General features: G+C 31.8%; 1 protein-coding gene across 6 annotated transcripts in view; it reads left to right on the forward strand.

Annotated features, from left to right (window-relative positions):
• The window catches only part of LOC140445614 (uncharacterized), a 100,277-nt gene extending 90,800 nt beyond the window's left edge, over nucleotides 1–9,477 (forward strand). For 4 of the 6 annotated variants that reach the window (XM_072537805.1, XM_072537807.1, XM_072537804.1 and 1 more), the window contains 3 exons: nucleotides 83–136; nucleotides 3,680–3,880; nucleotides 6,501–9,477. In XM_072537805.1, coding sequence (XP_072393906.1) covers nucleotides 83–136; nucleotides 3,680–3,880; nucleotides 6,501–6,691 — 446 coding nt within the window. In that variant the 3' untranslated portion in view covers nucleotides 6,692–9,477. The remainder of the gene's footprint in view (nucleotides 1–82; nucleotides 137–3,679; nucleotides 3,881–6,500) is intronic. The other 2 variants (XM_072537809.1, XM_072537806.1) reach the window with 1 other exon arrangement.
• Nucleotides 9,478–14,583: the final 5,106 nt, after the last annotated feature.

Consider the following 14,583-nt stretch of genomic DNA (forward strand, 5'->3'; position numbering starts at 1 on the left):
CTAACACACAAAAATATAATTGTGGTGGGCTCAGATTATTATTCATATTGTGGAATATCCCAATTTTTTATTACTTTTGTAGTTGCTCGTCCCTTAAGCAAAAGGCCCAGAGGTGGTTCAAGGATAAATCCCCTCGGTAAGTGAGACCTCAACCTGTATATATTTTATTTTTATTATAGTTTATTTGTTTTGTTGTATTTAGAAATTATTTTGTTAGATGTATGTGTGAATTGGCCATTTTGTTTAAGTATAATATGCTTTCATATACAAAATTGTTAAAAAATCTATAATTTAGGAAAATATTTATGTTTGAAGTATGTTAAATATTTAATTACTAGATAATCATTTTTGCTATTAGATCATCGTCGAAGCTGTAGTCAACTTTAAGCAGCGCTATATGAATCCAAGTTTTTATTAGGGATACCCTACTAAAAACATCAATAAATCACCGTTTAGAAATTAGTACGCACAGATTAAAATTATTTATCGTAGGTGTGGTTAGACTTTATCTTTTAAATAGAATAACGAAAAGAAGTCTTCAATTTCGGCGATTTAAGCAAATTCTTTTATATAAGAGGATATTATTTATTCCTATTATATGTACTAGTATTCTCTCCCTAGCGCTAAGAAATTTCTATATGTGCGATCGGCCATAATGGAACTGAATAATTGTTCACCGGATTATATGGACTAATAAACAGGCAAAAACTGCATACCATGCAAAACGATATATGGTAATTTACATGTATGTATACTACGTAGGATAGTTGGGGGCAAAAACAAGCAAGTTTCGTTATCTCCTGTCGTCTTTAGAAATTATATCAGTTTAGAACTTTTCCAACGTTATTACAGGAGAGCTTACATATCGTTTTTCCATTTTAAGTATCGACAGTAGTTGTATAAGTTCACTAATAAATGAAAAAAAAAGTTTTTAAAAAATCTTCATTTGCGTGCTCTTGTCCCGACAAATGGGGCAGTAGAACGCAAGTGCGTATTTTTGCTCCAAAAACTAAAATGTATAAATCCCCAAATAAAAGAGATGGTAGGCGTTTAAAATAAATCTTTATTGAAAAAAACCAAACGTAAAATACAAAACGTTAATCTAAAAGCGAACTGTATTTGGCAAGGTCGTCAGAGAATACTACTGAATTTGAAAATCTGAAAGGGCTGGTTTTTATTGGCTTTGAAATCTTTAAAACAATATCGACCTTTCGAAAAAAGGCATCTTCGGTTGTCTCACTAAAACCAAATATTGTGCTATTGTAGGCAGTCGCTTAAAAAATACGCTTTCATAAACGTCATCATTTACTTGGCAGACTTTGGCGACAAATAATCTGTATGATTTTTTTCCAAAAACCTTCACTACGACAAAGTCATCAGGTAAAATATTTGGTACAACATCAATGTGTTGCTCTTCATCGTTATCGGAAAAATGAATGTCACAAGAATCAATACTTTCTTGATAGGAGAGTGCTACTGATTCATTAGATGATGATTCGTCGAAACCTTTCCTTTTGACAGCACGAACTTTCGTACTTTGAGATTTGATCTTTTGATTCTTCAGTAATGCTTTCCTCTCCCTTCTCTTTTTAATATTGTTCTGAAGCTATTTTCTTGTGGCATTTTAAAGTAATTACTATTTAAACGGGAATAAGCCACAATTAAAGGTTAAAGCTAGTTTATTGACGTTTCAATTTCCACTTCGGAAAACATTAGTAAATTAAATAAATTTTGTTTTTTTTTTGTTACTTGGTGAAAAATTCTTCTAATAATTTATAGACGTACATACATTATACATTTTAAAGTAGACGACTTTAAAATGATATTGCCAATATTGTTGAGTTGCGTTCCTTGGACGACTTTACTTGTAAGATAGTTTATTCGATTATATGAAATCAACTTTAACTTGAGAATATCCTTCAGAATTTTTCACCAAGTAACAAAAAAACAAAATTTGTTTAATTTGTTAATGTTTGATAAACTTGCTTTAACCTTTAATCGTGGCTTATTCCCATTTAAATAGTAATTACTTCTCTTTTTTTGCTTCCTTCTTTTATTCTTGTTCTTCTAAAAGTCGCTCCTTATTAGGTGTTGATGTTAGTAGGGTTGACTTCAAACTTTTCCTGATTCGTTTTCTTTTTATCTTAATTTTTGAGAAGGGAATAATGTCCGAAGGTGAAATTACTGACTGTTCTGATTTTGATGACGGCTGGGGCTCTATCGCATCAGTAACAAGTTTTTCTTCTTCTTGTTCAAACTGGAGAAAAAAATATCCTTCATCGTCTGAATCTTCACTTAAATCTTGCTCTGTTACTTATGATGGCATAAAATCTACATCCGAAAAAATATTTTTATCTAGTGAGTAGATTCCTGTAGATCGAAAGCCCTCGCTCTTGCTATATCTACATTAGCAGTTTTTGCAAATGCTGTGGAAAGAGACCAGCTACATGATAAATGAAGAGAGCTGTCAGCGACGCTCTCATAATAATCTTTAATGGTTTGAAGAATGGCTGGGTCTTATGACTGCTATGTGGTGGCAGACTTAATAAATGGATGAAATTATCTTTTGCAAATGTTACTGCTTGAAGACTTGTGTGCGATACATAATTATCTACAATCGGAAGAACGGCGTTCTCCTCTGTTGGACTTGTATGTTTTTTAAAATGCTCCAGGTACTTGATAAACATGGGAGTGTTCACGTTCATGGCACACCGTCTCAAACGTTTGTAACTAAAATCGGTTTAAACTGGACATTAGCGGCAAATTTAAATAAGGTGCGTGTTTTTACCCCCAACTACTCTATAAATTTTTAAAATTAACTTAGTAACGTAAACGATATGCTACTGTGTGTGCAGTGAACGTCTACTCTGAGCGATATATCTCTCTATAACTTGTGGTTTCGATTATCTACCGTTCTTTTCTACTGGTCAACGTTGTCACGTTTTAGGATGTACTTTAACAAGTCCATTATTTCACGACTATTCGACTGTATGTGATTTATTAATATAGAAGTTGATACATTATCTATAATCACAACCTGGCAACAGTGTTGTCATTAAAACTCAATTGTCATTTCTCAGAATTTAGTGTCTAGAATTTTGATACTCAACTACAGAACTTATTTTATCACCTATTGGAAAAACATTTCAGGCTAAAAGCAAAGAAAAAAGCGATCCTCTCGGTTCGCAAAAATACTTTTAAATATATAAATAGATAAATATATGAAACAGCTGATCGTGTAACAAAAATAGTTCCGAAACGGATAATATTTCTGAGAAATGTAGATCTTTTGGACTCCAATGAAAATGTAAAATATACACAACAGATCTTTTAGGTGTAGTGTGAAAAGGTCTATGAAGTGAAACGACACTTTTTAATGATGTGTGACAAGCCTTATATCATCAAAATTATTAGAGGTAGTCAAAATTTTCTTTCCACACCTACAAGAGTTTTCAAACGTTGAATTCTCAAAATGTTTGCATTATTTGTCTGCTATGCGTACAATATTTGGGCCACCCACGCACCAGACTAGGTGGTACTAAGCTCTAGCTAACATGCAATTGTGTTGTTGATCTCCATAATAAAAGTTACAATAGTAGGTAGCAATATCATCCCCCATATTATTATTCTTGTACGGTTATACTTAAAATATTACATGAATTTTCTTTATTTTCTTAAGGTATTGGAAGACCAGCTTCATATCCACAATTTTTCCCCGACTCATTTGACAGCGTCGGATATATTACAACAAAGTCCCATCATCCCACACTCAGTGACTTTGAATCCAGCCAAGAAATGATTTATAATTCCTCCGAGATAGATAATAATATGGACCAAATAATGATGGAACCATTGGTGGAAATAAAAACTGAACAAATTGGTAAGGATATGTATAACCAATTTTTTATGTTTCGATTTTCGTAATAGTCAATGAGTTTTGTTCAAACAAATCAAACATATTAAAATAATTTATTTTCATAGGCTATTAGTGAAAAGTACAGATGCTTTAAATTGTCCTTTTTTGTTTTTCCATAGTTTTTCTAGTATAAGACATCGTTCATTCAACAGTTTATGGTTTTCTTTTGCGTTGATACTCAATTTTGTTCTCTATAAGATACGAATATGTAATCCTCCATCTCATTTTACATAAAATAGAATAGTTTTCAACTATCCACCCTTCCATGTATACAGAAAGGTACTCAGCCAGCGGATGAACTATTTAGAGAGTTTATTTATTTAACTATTTAACAAATACAACTTAGCTAGTCAAAAATACATACCTAGTATATAAAAAAGGAATATAAAACCTAAATATATCACAAACAAGAACACATATTAAACAGAAAAAGATTTATGGCAAAGTCACGGTAAGCAGTTCAGTGTATGTTCTCAATGTGCCTCCAGTAAGTTGTCGTTCCATCCTTTTCGTGGTCTTCCTATTGGGGAACCGTCTCTTGCCGTCTTTCCTACTCTATTTGTTGTCATTCGGCTTATATGATCGTTCCATTCTACTCTTCTATTTCTTACCCAGTTCTTGATGTTCTCCACCTTGCATCTACGTCGTATATCTGTACTTCTAGCTCTGTCCCATAGTGTCTTACCATCAATTTTTCAGTGTTTTCATTCATCTCTGCTGTTTCTAACATCCTTTCTGTCTTCTCTGTGTCAGGTCTTGTTTCTGCCGCGTATGTCATTATTGGTCTGATGACTGTTCTGTAAATTCTGCCTTTCGTTTCTTTCCCGATATTTTTATTTCTCCATATTATTTCATTTAGGCAGCCTTCGGCTCTGTTTGCTCTATTCACTTGATCTTCCACTTCGGTTTCGAGCTTTCTGTAGCTAGATAATGTGATGCCTAGATAGTTAAGCTCCATCACTTGTTCTATTATCTGACCTTCCAGCTCCAATTTACATCTTAGTAAATTTGCTTTTGTAACCATGCATTTTGTCTTTTTTGGGGAAATTAACACGTTAAATTTTCTGGCGGTTGTATTAAATTGGTGCAGCATACGTTGTAAATCATTTTCACTTTGAGAGAGTAGTATTGCGTCGTCTGCATAGCAGATTATTTTAAGTTGTTTTTCTCCCATTTGGTATCCTTTTTTAGTTCTTATTTTTTTTATTATTTCGTCCATATTCAGGTTGAACAATAGAGGACTCAGGGAATCTCCCTGTCTTATCCCATTGCCAGCTTCAATAGGGTCGGTTAGTTATTCTTCAATTTTTACCTTTATTGTGTTGTTTTGGTAGATATTTTCGATCGTTTTGATTTTTCCTAGCGGTATCTCTCTTGCGTATAGTAAGTGGATAACGTCTTTATTTGTAAGGTCCACGAAAAGTAATTTAATTTGTGGAGCAAAATGTGTGAAACGCAGTCAAAAAAGCCTTCCACAAGTCGAAAAGAGAAATTGTTATGCAATTGGCGCGTTCAATCCCCTCAATCACCTCGCTCACAACATTAAATACCGCGTTCGTAGTAGAACTAGCACTTCTGAATCTATATTGTGAGTTGCTCCAGTAATTATTTGACTCAAAATAGGAATACAATTGTTGTTTGATAACCTTTTCAATCACTTTCCCAAAAATAGAAACAATGCTTATGGGTCTGTGATTGTCAGTTTTTGAGGAATCACCTTTTTTTATATAGGTAGTACTTTTGAGTATGTTAGTACTTTCGGAATTACTCCAATTGATAGAATTAAATTAATAAGACGAGTTAAAGGTATTAAAACTATTTTCGGTAAGTTTCTTTTAAAATGTTGCTATTAATTTCGTAAACCTCCCTACAATTAAAATTACTAAGAGATTTTATTATTTGAGAGGAATCTTCTTCCACAACGGGACGAAAAAAAGGACTTGCTCGGAGAAGGATAATTTCTATAATTGATGAGGACATCGACATTAATAGTGGGAAGAGATGTAATTATATTCTCTACAATTGTAGTAAAACATTGATTTATTTTGTCTGGAGGTAGATCAGGTTGTACCGAACTGGATCTTGTGTTGTTTCTTTCGAAATTTACTATTTTCCAGCAGTCTGTAGGTCTATTATTGGAATTAGTAATAAAATTACAGTAAGCTGACTTTTTAGCAATTTTTAATTGCTATTTTTACAAATTGCTAATTTAACAAATTGGGGTCTCTAGTGACATCTGCAATGTGTTTAATAAGAGAAAGATTAGATGATTTGTAAGACCTTAATTCATTATTAAACCGTTGCACGGGTGTCTTTTCAGCAGTTTGTCCTACTTTTTTTTTAGTTAAAAATGCTTTAATATTAAGTTGTTATAAGTTTCGGTAAGAAAGACTGTCAAAGATTTTATCTTTTAAAAACTGATCAATTTCAGACCGGTTTACAACGTGATAAATTTTATCACTCTCGGGACCGTACTCAAATGATATTTGCTGTTTAATGTTTGACATAGTTAATTTAAGATTCTTTATATTGAACGTAAACCAGATGTATAATACCAATCTTAAAATTTATTTGATTGTTTTAGACCCCGAAATTAAACCTAAGATTGAAGAAGATCCACTACCACCAAGCTCAACATCCAGCAGCTCATTTTTCGAAAATATTGGCCTATATGAAAACACGTCAGCAATAGCGAAAATAGGAGAATGTACAATATCTGTAGCTACGTGTGGAACGGTTGGTCCAGGCCATTCAGGAGCGCCAACGAACAACTGATCCTTTTAGTTTCTAGTGTTCATATTTTCAAATGGAGAATTTTTCATTTCATCTTTGGTTATTTTTAGATGTTTCGTAGATTATATATCTATAAAGATAGAGCAGCATTATTATTTTGTTTCTGTAATAGCTTTAGTTTATTTTTAATGGATTACTAAAGTCTTGGCGTTATGTAATGACTGAGGTGCATTTTTAAATTGACTTAGACATGTAACATCTAATAAAATATATATCACTTCTATTTTCTAAAAATCTTTTTTCTTTGAATGATAATTCTAGAGTATAATTTCGTTTAGCAGTGGACACGATGAAGCGTTTATCCAACAATATTTAATATTTACTGACTAGTGAAAATATTTCCCCTTGTATAACAGTGCTGGTTAATACAAAGTCTTTTTGTCATATACTGATTAGAGTGAATGACAAAAAGGTTTGGTGTTAACCACTATATTACGAAGGGAAAGATTGTCTTTCCAGTTTCCGTCTCACCTTGCAGGTCTATCTGACGAGCTAAAAATGGCGAAACACGTGTAATAAGGTTTGTTTCTGCAGTAGTTGGAAATGGTTTTACAACGCACGATTTGGCGCACTAAAATAATTGTGTGAATAATTTCAAACTCCAACTGTTTGGTCAGATGTTCTTGCAGATTTGTCGACCGTTTTAAAATCGTTTTTAATATGTATTCTGGTTTGAAGATTATTTTCCAACTATAGTTTGACGCAGGCGTACTAAGTATAAATAAATAAGGTTTCTTATTCTTAACCTGTAAATATATATTGTAAATATTTTTCACTAAGTTATGTTGAACTGATTGGTTATTGTTCAATTCCAACGTTTGGTGTATTTACGTTGATTATTCTTTATTGAATAAATTTTTGGACTAAATATCCAAAATGGTAATTATACGTGATATAACTATGATTAAATAATTAACTTATGAAGTGAAAAAAATATATTTCAATAATCTTCTGAAAGTTCTTCTGATGAAGAGGTGTTTTACATTGAAGAATTGTCGTCGGATGAAATTTGTTACAAATTCTAGATGAACGTATATAAAAAAAGAAGAAACGGTGTCAAATTACAACGATTGTTAATTTATTGAACACTTTCGTGTGTCGTCCTGTTGCTGAAGATGTTGCAAACCACTCCAGATATTCACAATATTTTCATTATCGAGCGGGAGGCAATGGAAAGCTTGGAGAATATGAACAAACAATAATATATTTATGGGTCGTTGGACACCAGACTGTATCTTTCAGAGATGTAATTGATAGATTCGATATTGCTATCAGCACTCTTTTTAAATTAATTAGAAAGTTAACATATTTCCTGAGCAATATGGCCTCTCAAGTAATTAAATGGTCATCAGTTGAAGAGAAAATAGAAATTGAGAGAAACTTTATCTATTCAGGTAATCGCATACTAATACATATCTTATAACCTTAGAAACTGACTCGAATTTTTATATATATTTTTAGTTGCAAGTAGTTTGTGACCACCAAAGAAAAATAAGGGATCTATTTGTCTGTTATCCAGGATCAGGACATGACAGCAGAGTTTTCAGAACTTCACCGTTAGCTGAGACTATAGTTGTAAAGTGCGAAGATTATTTCATTTTAGGGGATAGTGGTTATTAATGTTTGCCCAATCCCCTAACTCCTTTTAAAGATAGAAATAACTTAACAAGAAGACAGCTAAATTACAATACGAAACTAAGCAAAAATAGATATGTAGTTGAACACTGTTTTGGTCTACTTAAGCAGAAATTCCAGCAGTTGTACCATGTAAAATTAAAAGCTTGATGAAAAGATTTTACCATTTAATTTGACATCGAAGAGAATCATGCAAACAGAAATGCAATGGAAAGAAGAAATGAAGTCATGAATTTGTTACATTTATGTAAATGAATGATGTTCATTACTACAATTTTTTTAAATTTTTTTCTATATTTTCTGAAGAGATCTTTGAATCTCTTGGCTATAGACTGTAAAACATGTATTACACAAGTGTGTTGTATTTAATACATATTTTTAAGTTTTAGAGTTAATACATGTAATTCATTTTATTTGTTACACATTTAATTTGTTTATTTTTTGTTTATTTGGAAATAAAAATATAACTATGATGCTTTTTGTTTAAAAAAACCTATTACAAACTTAACCTTAAATTTACTTTGCTAAAAATTCAAGTATTTCCGTCTTTTGATACTAAATATTTGCTAAGTATTTCGTTTTCCTTCTCTCTCAGTTTATTTTGTTTTCTTATTTCTGAAAGTCTTTCTGCTTCAAATAGTTTCTTTGTTTTGTTTTCTTCTTTCATCACTTCTAATTTTTCTTTGTGAATTTTTAGCATTTTGTATAAAATTCCTTTTTGTCTTCACACATTTTTCGGAGAATATTGTTTTTGCTGACTGATTTCTTTCTCTTTTAACTGATTGTGGTGTAGAACTGAGAATATTGGTTTTAACTGTTGCTACATCTGCAGGCTCTTCATCTGTGATACGTAGCTGTTTCATTAGATAACAGCAATTCAGGATTGACATTTCTTTTTTGCCCAAATATCTCATCCAGTTCATTACTATATTCAAACGTTTTGCGGCCTTTTCATGTTTTTTTTGCTCTCATCTATATATTTCTTAGAATTTATTTCAATTACTCGCCGTCTATTTTCGCAGTGGCATGCATTCAAATTAACATGTAAGTCATTTAGTTGTTCTGTTACCTTTGCCCACATTATTTTCATGGATTTCATTTGGAAACTCCCTACCCTATCTCTGTATTTTTTTTATAAAAATCTATCAATGACGGTGTCTGGTTGTGGGTCCAAGATATATTAACTGTAACACTTGTCGATTGACTTTGGTTTATAATTATAAACTCCTGTAAATCTGAAACAAAATAACCTTTAAATGCGATTTAGAAAAATGTGTTTCATTATTATTTTGTTAAACTTTCACTTTAGACCAAGGTATTGCTTTGAAAAAAATAAGTAGTACTTACCTTCCATATTAGAAATATATTTGTTTGATTAAAAAATTATGAATCTCGATATTAACCAAAAATGTTAGGTTAGGTTAGATTAATTTAATTTCGACAATCAGTAAATCGTTCGTGCAACATAAATTTTGACTACGGTCAGGAAACAGTCTAATTTCACGTCTGCGCAGAGTGTGTAGTTTACAAAAGGTAAGCAAACCACTGCATAAACAAACCTATGGCTGGTGTGACGTGATGTGAATATTTCTTCTCGTATATTATTTAAATATTAATAAAGTCTGTTTTAGTCATTTCAAGGGGATATTTATATATATATATATATGTATATATATATATATATATATATATATATATATATATATATATATATATAATATCAACAATCTATGACTCATGTTCTCCTAAACTTTATTGTTTGCCTAAAATCCATAAATTGGACGTTCCTCTCAGGCCTATTGTAAGTTCGTTAAAGTCCACTACGTACAACATTTCTAAATTTCTTGCTGATATATTAAATGATGCCTTTGAATATCGCAATAATTACAATTCTAAGGACACATTTACCTTTGTCAATGCTGTTAGGGGAATGCAGTTACCAAAAGATTATGTTTTGATTTCTTTGGATGTGGTTTCTTTATTTACAAACATTCCACTAAACATGGTCACGGACATTATAGAATCAAATTTGAACCTAATAAAAGACTACACGACATTATCTAAAGGTAATTTTTTACTAATTCTCAGGTTCATTTTTAATAACACTTATTTCAGTTTCAATGAAAAATTTTTGGAACACCTATGGGTTCCCCGATTAGTCCCATCCTTGCTACTATTGTAACTGATCATCTCTTAGACAGTGTGATTACACAATTACCTTTCGAATTACCATTTATATATAAATATGTTGATGACATCATATGTGCAGTTCCATCTTATCATATCAATACCACATTAAACATTTTTAATTCATTTAATGAACATCTTCAGTTCACAATTGAAACCGAGACAGATCTTAGTATACCATTTTTAGACACAAAGGTAATAAGAACAAATGACAATATTCTAACATTGGATTGGTACCAAAAGCCAACAGCATCGGGCAGGTATATGAATTACTTTTCAAACCACACCACTCGTCAAAAATATAATACAGTATTGGGTATGAAAAACAGGGTAATGTCCATTGTTGATGATAATTTGTTACAAAAAAAAATCTGGACATATTATACAAAATTTTTCGAAACAACGGCTATCCTAAACATATTTTAAAAAAACTCATTTACAGCAGCAATTTCTATGATGGTCCTGTCCTTGACTCTAACAATGAGTCAATCAAATATAAAAAACTCCCCTTTATTAACGGTCTAACTCAGTCATATCCATATTTAAAGATGTTTCCAATATTAATATAGGTAAATACAATACCATAAATAGCAAACAACTTTTTTCTAAAATTAAAGACCCAGTACCAACCTTATATAGGAGCAATGTGGTATATGAAATACCGTGTCTAGGATGTGCAAAAAGCTACATTGGCCATACATCGCAGTGGCTAAAACAACGTATCACACAGCATAAAAGTGATTGCCGCTTAGGAAAAAATACTTGTGCAGTAGTCGAGCACTATAAAAACACCGGTCATCTGTTAGACTACAACAATGCTCGTATTTTGGCACAGACTGAAAATTACAAAAGTAGGTTATTTTTGGAGATTTACCACATTAACAAAAATAAACAAACTTTAAATTATAAAACAGACACGAGGCAATTAAGCAATATATATTGCAATATATTGAACAAAATTTAAAACTACACTCACCTTAATGATTAATCATACTAACTAGCCTTAATGATTAATTAAAGAAATAATATTCCTCTAATGTTTTCTTACATTGTTACTTTTTGCATTTTGAAATAACTTTTACTTGTTCCATCTTATTTATTGTTAACGAACGTGCTCAAAGATATTTAAATTTTAACATGCATTTTATTGGATGTACATATACATCAGCAATAATGTTATTTTAATGTTCAATTTTATTTATATGTGTAATCTTTTAATTTCTGTAAGTATTGTAAATCTAAGTGTACGTCAGTTTTTTAAAATGTTTGTTTTTTACAGTTACTCCCGATGAAGCTATTAAATAAATGGCGAAATATTGAGATTTAGAAAAAACAAATATTTTTATTTAATATAGACCACATACCCGATATTTCCAACATATATATATATATATATATATATATATATATATATATATATATATATATATATATATATGCTATGAGCATCGTATTCCATACTACATAGATCGGTGGCAGTAAAAGAACAAAATGTGAATCTTTTCTATTTTTTAAACAATAATAAATTATGCATTAAGCTCAGCGATCGCAAGTTCAATGAAGAAATAAGAAGACGAACAAAAGTTACAGATATAATCCTAAAGATTGCCATGTTAAATAAAACAGAACTGGGCAGGACACATAGTAAGAGTGGAAGACAACCGTTGGATTAAGCGAATTACTGAATGGCGATCAAGAACACAAGAGAAGTAGAGACAGACCTCAAACCAGATGGACTGAAATGGATGTAAAAAAATCAGAAATGAATGGACACATCTGAGGGAGGTTTACATCAGACGATGAATGGAATAGCTGTTGATGATGATAGATTAAAATTACTTCCCTTCTTCCACGGGTCTTAGTTTTGATTCTCCAACGTCTATACCTTTCAATTTTAGTTTCTTCTCTACTACATCTCATCATATACTTCTGTAATGCAATCTTACACGATTCTTACAGTGTACGGCCTCGTATTGTTATGCATAAAAATAAATTCATCTCCAGTGTAGTCAAAATAAGGTACCACATGCATTGTTAAAATCTCCTCGATATATCTACGATTGCCCCTACCAATGAAAACAGGGTCGGTTCGTGTTCCCACAAAAATTGCACTCCATATCAATAAAGACTCCGCTCTCCATTTTAGTATTCTGAAAATCACTCTCCTGGTCTTCGGCACACTTTCTTAGGTCGCTAGGAACGTCCAGTTCAATTCATAAATATAATTGTCAAAAGTTTACAGTGGACCGATTTCTATACACGCAAGTTGTGTTTTATGTGTACGAAAAAATTTTTATAGCAGGTTCATAACCTGCAGTTGATGACAGACCTTTGTAGTCCATTAAATCGTTTAGATAAAAACTGACTTAATACAAAACTGTGATTTTGATAAATATCACTAAGAATTCGTATTAAGTGAAGGAATCTTTAAATTAGAACTAAAAATGTTAATTATTTAGATATAACCGACTATTTTGTTTTTTGTGAGTTGTTAAAAGAAACTAATTTTCCATTATTTTAGCATATCAAGAAATATTGTTTAATAAATTTATCGTATATAATTACTGTAGTTAACTTTTATTTTTCCTAATATACACTCAGATGCAAAAAAAACGCAACGGAGAAAATTTTGGTCAAATTCAAAGTATTTCAGTTTTTTTATTTTTAGCCATATTTTGATGATTTTTTTAGCACACTGTGTAAACATTTATAAATTTTAATTTAGTATAGTGAGTTTTTTAATAAAATTTTGTATTTGACTTATTATATGGGGTTAATCGAAAGGTGGTTTTTTATCCTAACTTTGAAACATCCTGTGGAATAATTCCGTTAGCGGATTTTCGTAAAACCTTGTTTTTCGGTTGTAACCATGTCTTCTAAGTATTATGTTTTTTGTTTCATGTGAAAATATGGATTGGTTCATTTTTAGGAGCGAAATGACTTTGCCACCCACAATTTACGACTTTTCCTATTATTACCATTATCTTTTGTATTAATTTGTAATACGACGATGGAGGGTTTGGTGACTGATATCGAAGGAATGTCATATCGACATCCCAGAAGCACTGTATTTAACACGTTGCATGCTAATCACGCCTATGAGCTTCAAGATATCGCTTCAGTCATATGCTGACGTCGCACTTGTGAGTTTTTAAGATACCTATGTTTTGTATTGTCTAGCATAAATACCCTTGTGTATAAAAGTTTACTTTTTGGAAGAATTTGTAGAGGAATCCATCTGTTAACCTCTATTTATCAAGCGGTTCTCAAAAACATTTTCTACCTTTCCTTCTACTACCAATAGTTCCATAGTTCCCATTCTTAGGGTCAAAGTAATTTAGGTATTTTCGGTTTATTTTTTTATTAGCCTGTCGTTTATATGAAGCTGTTCCAGAAGTGACAGGTTGGTCCTGCCAGACCGGCCACATTTTTATATACATAATGAGAAATACTCTCTATGTCCTTATTATTTCTTTTTCTTCTTTTAGAATGTTTCCATTACCTTCTTCAATTTCACTTGTGTTTCGGTAATTTATATTCTCGGGTGCTGTATTGAATCAAATTATTTTCCATACTACTACTAAGGATTTCCACAGTTTTCACTGTCTTCCTTCACTCAACCGTTTTCTCCAATTTTCCCTGTCATTCCAGTCTCCATCTCGCAGGGTTCTTTTCTCCATAGCCTCGTCGATTTCATCTCTGAATGACCTTCGGGGTCTTCCTCTCTTTCTTCTTCCAATCGGGCTCCATTCTGTGATCTTGTTTATCCAGCGTCCTCTGTCCGCTCTTCTGACGTGGCCGTACCAGGATAGTCTCTTCTCCTCTATATAGTCGATTATGTCTGATTGCACTCCCATTCTCCGCTTAATCTCTGCGTTTTCAATTCTGTCTCTTTTTGTAAGTCTACAGCTTCTCCTCAGGAACTCCATTTCTACTGCTCTTATTCTACCTCTATTTCTCTTGTTTATTGTCCAGTTTTCGGACCCATATGTCAGGATACTTCTTGTCAGGGTATTATATATTCTCTTTTTTGTCTTTATCGTAATGTTCTT

The sequence above is a fragment of the Diabrotica undecimpunctata genome, chromosome 7 (genome assembly GCF_040954645.1).
Source record: "Diabrotica undecimpunctata isolate CICGRU chromosome 7, icDiaUnde3, whole genome shotgun sequence".
Classification (NCBI taxonomy): domain Eukaryota; kingdom Metazoa; phylum Arthropoda; class Insecta; order Coleoptera; family Chrysomelidae; genus Diabrotica; species Diabrotica undecimpunctata.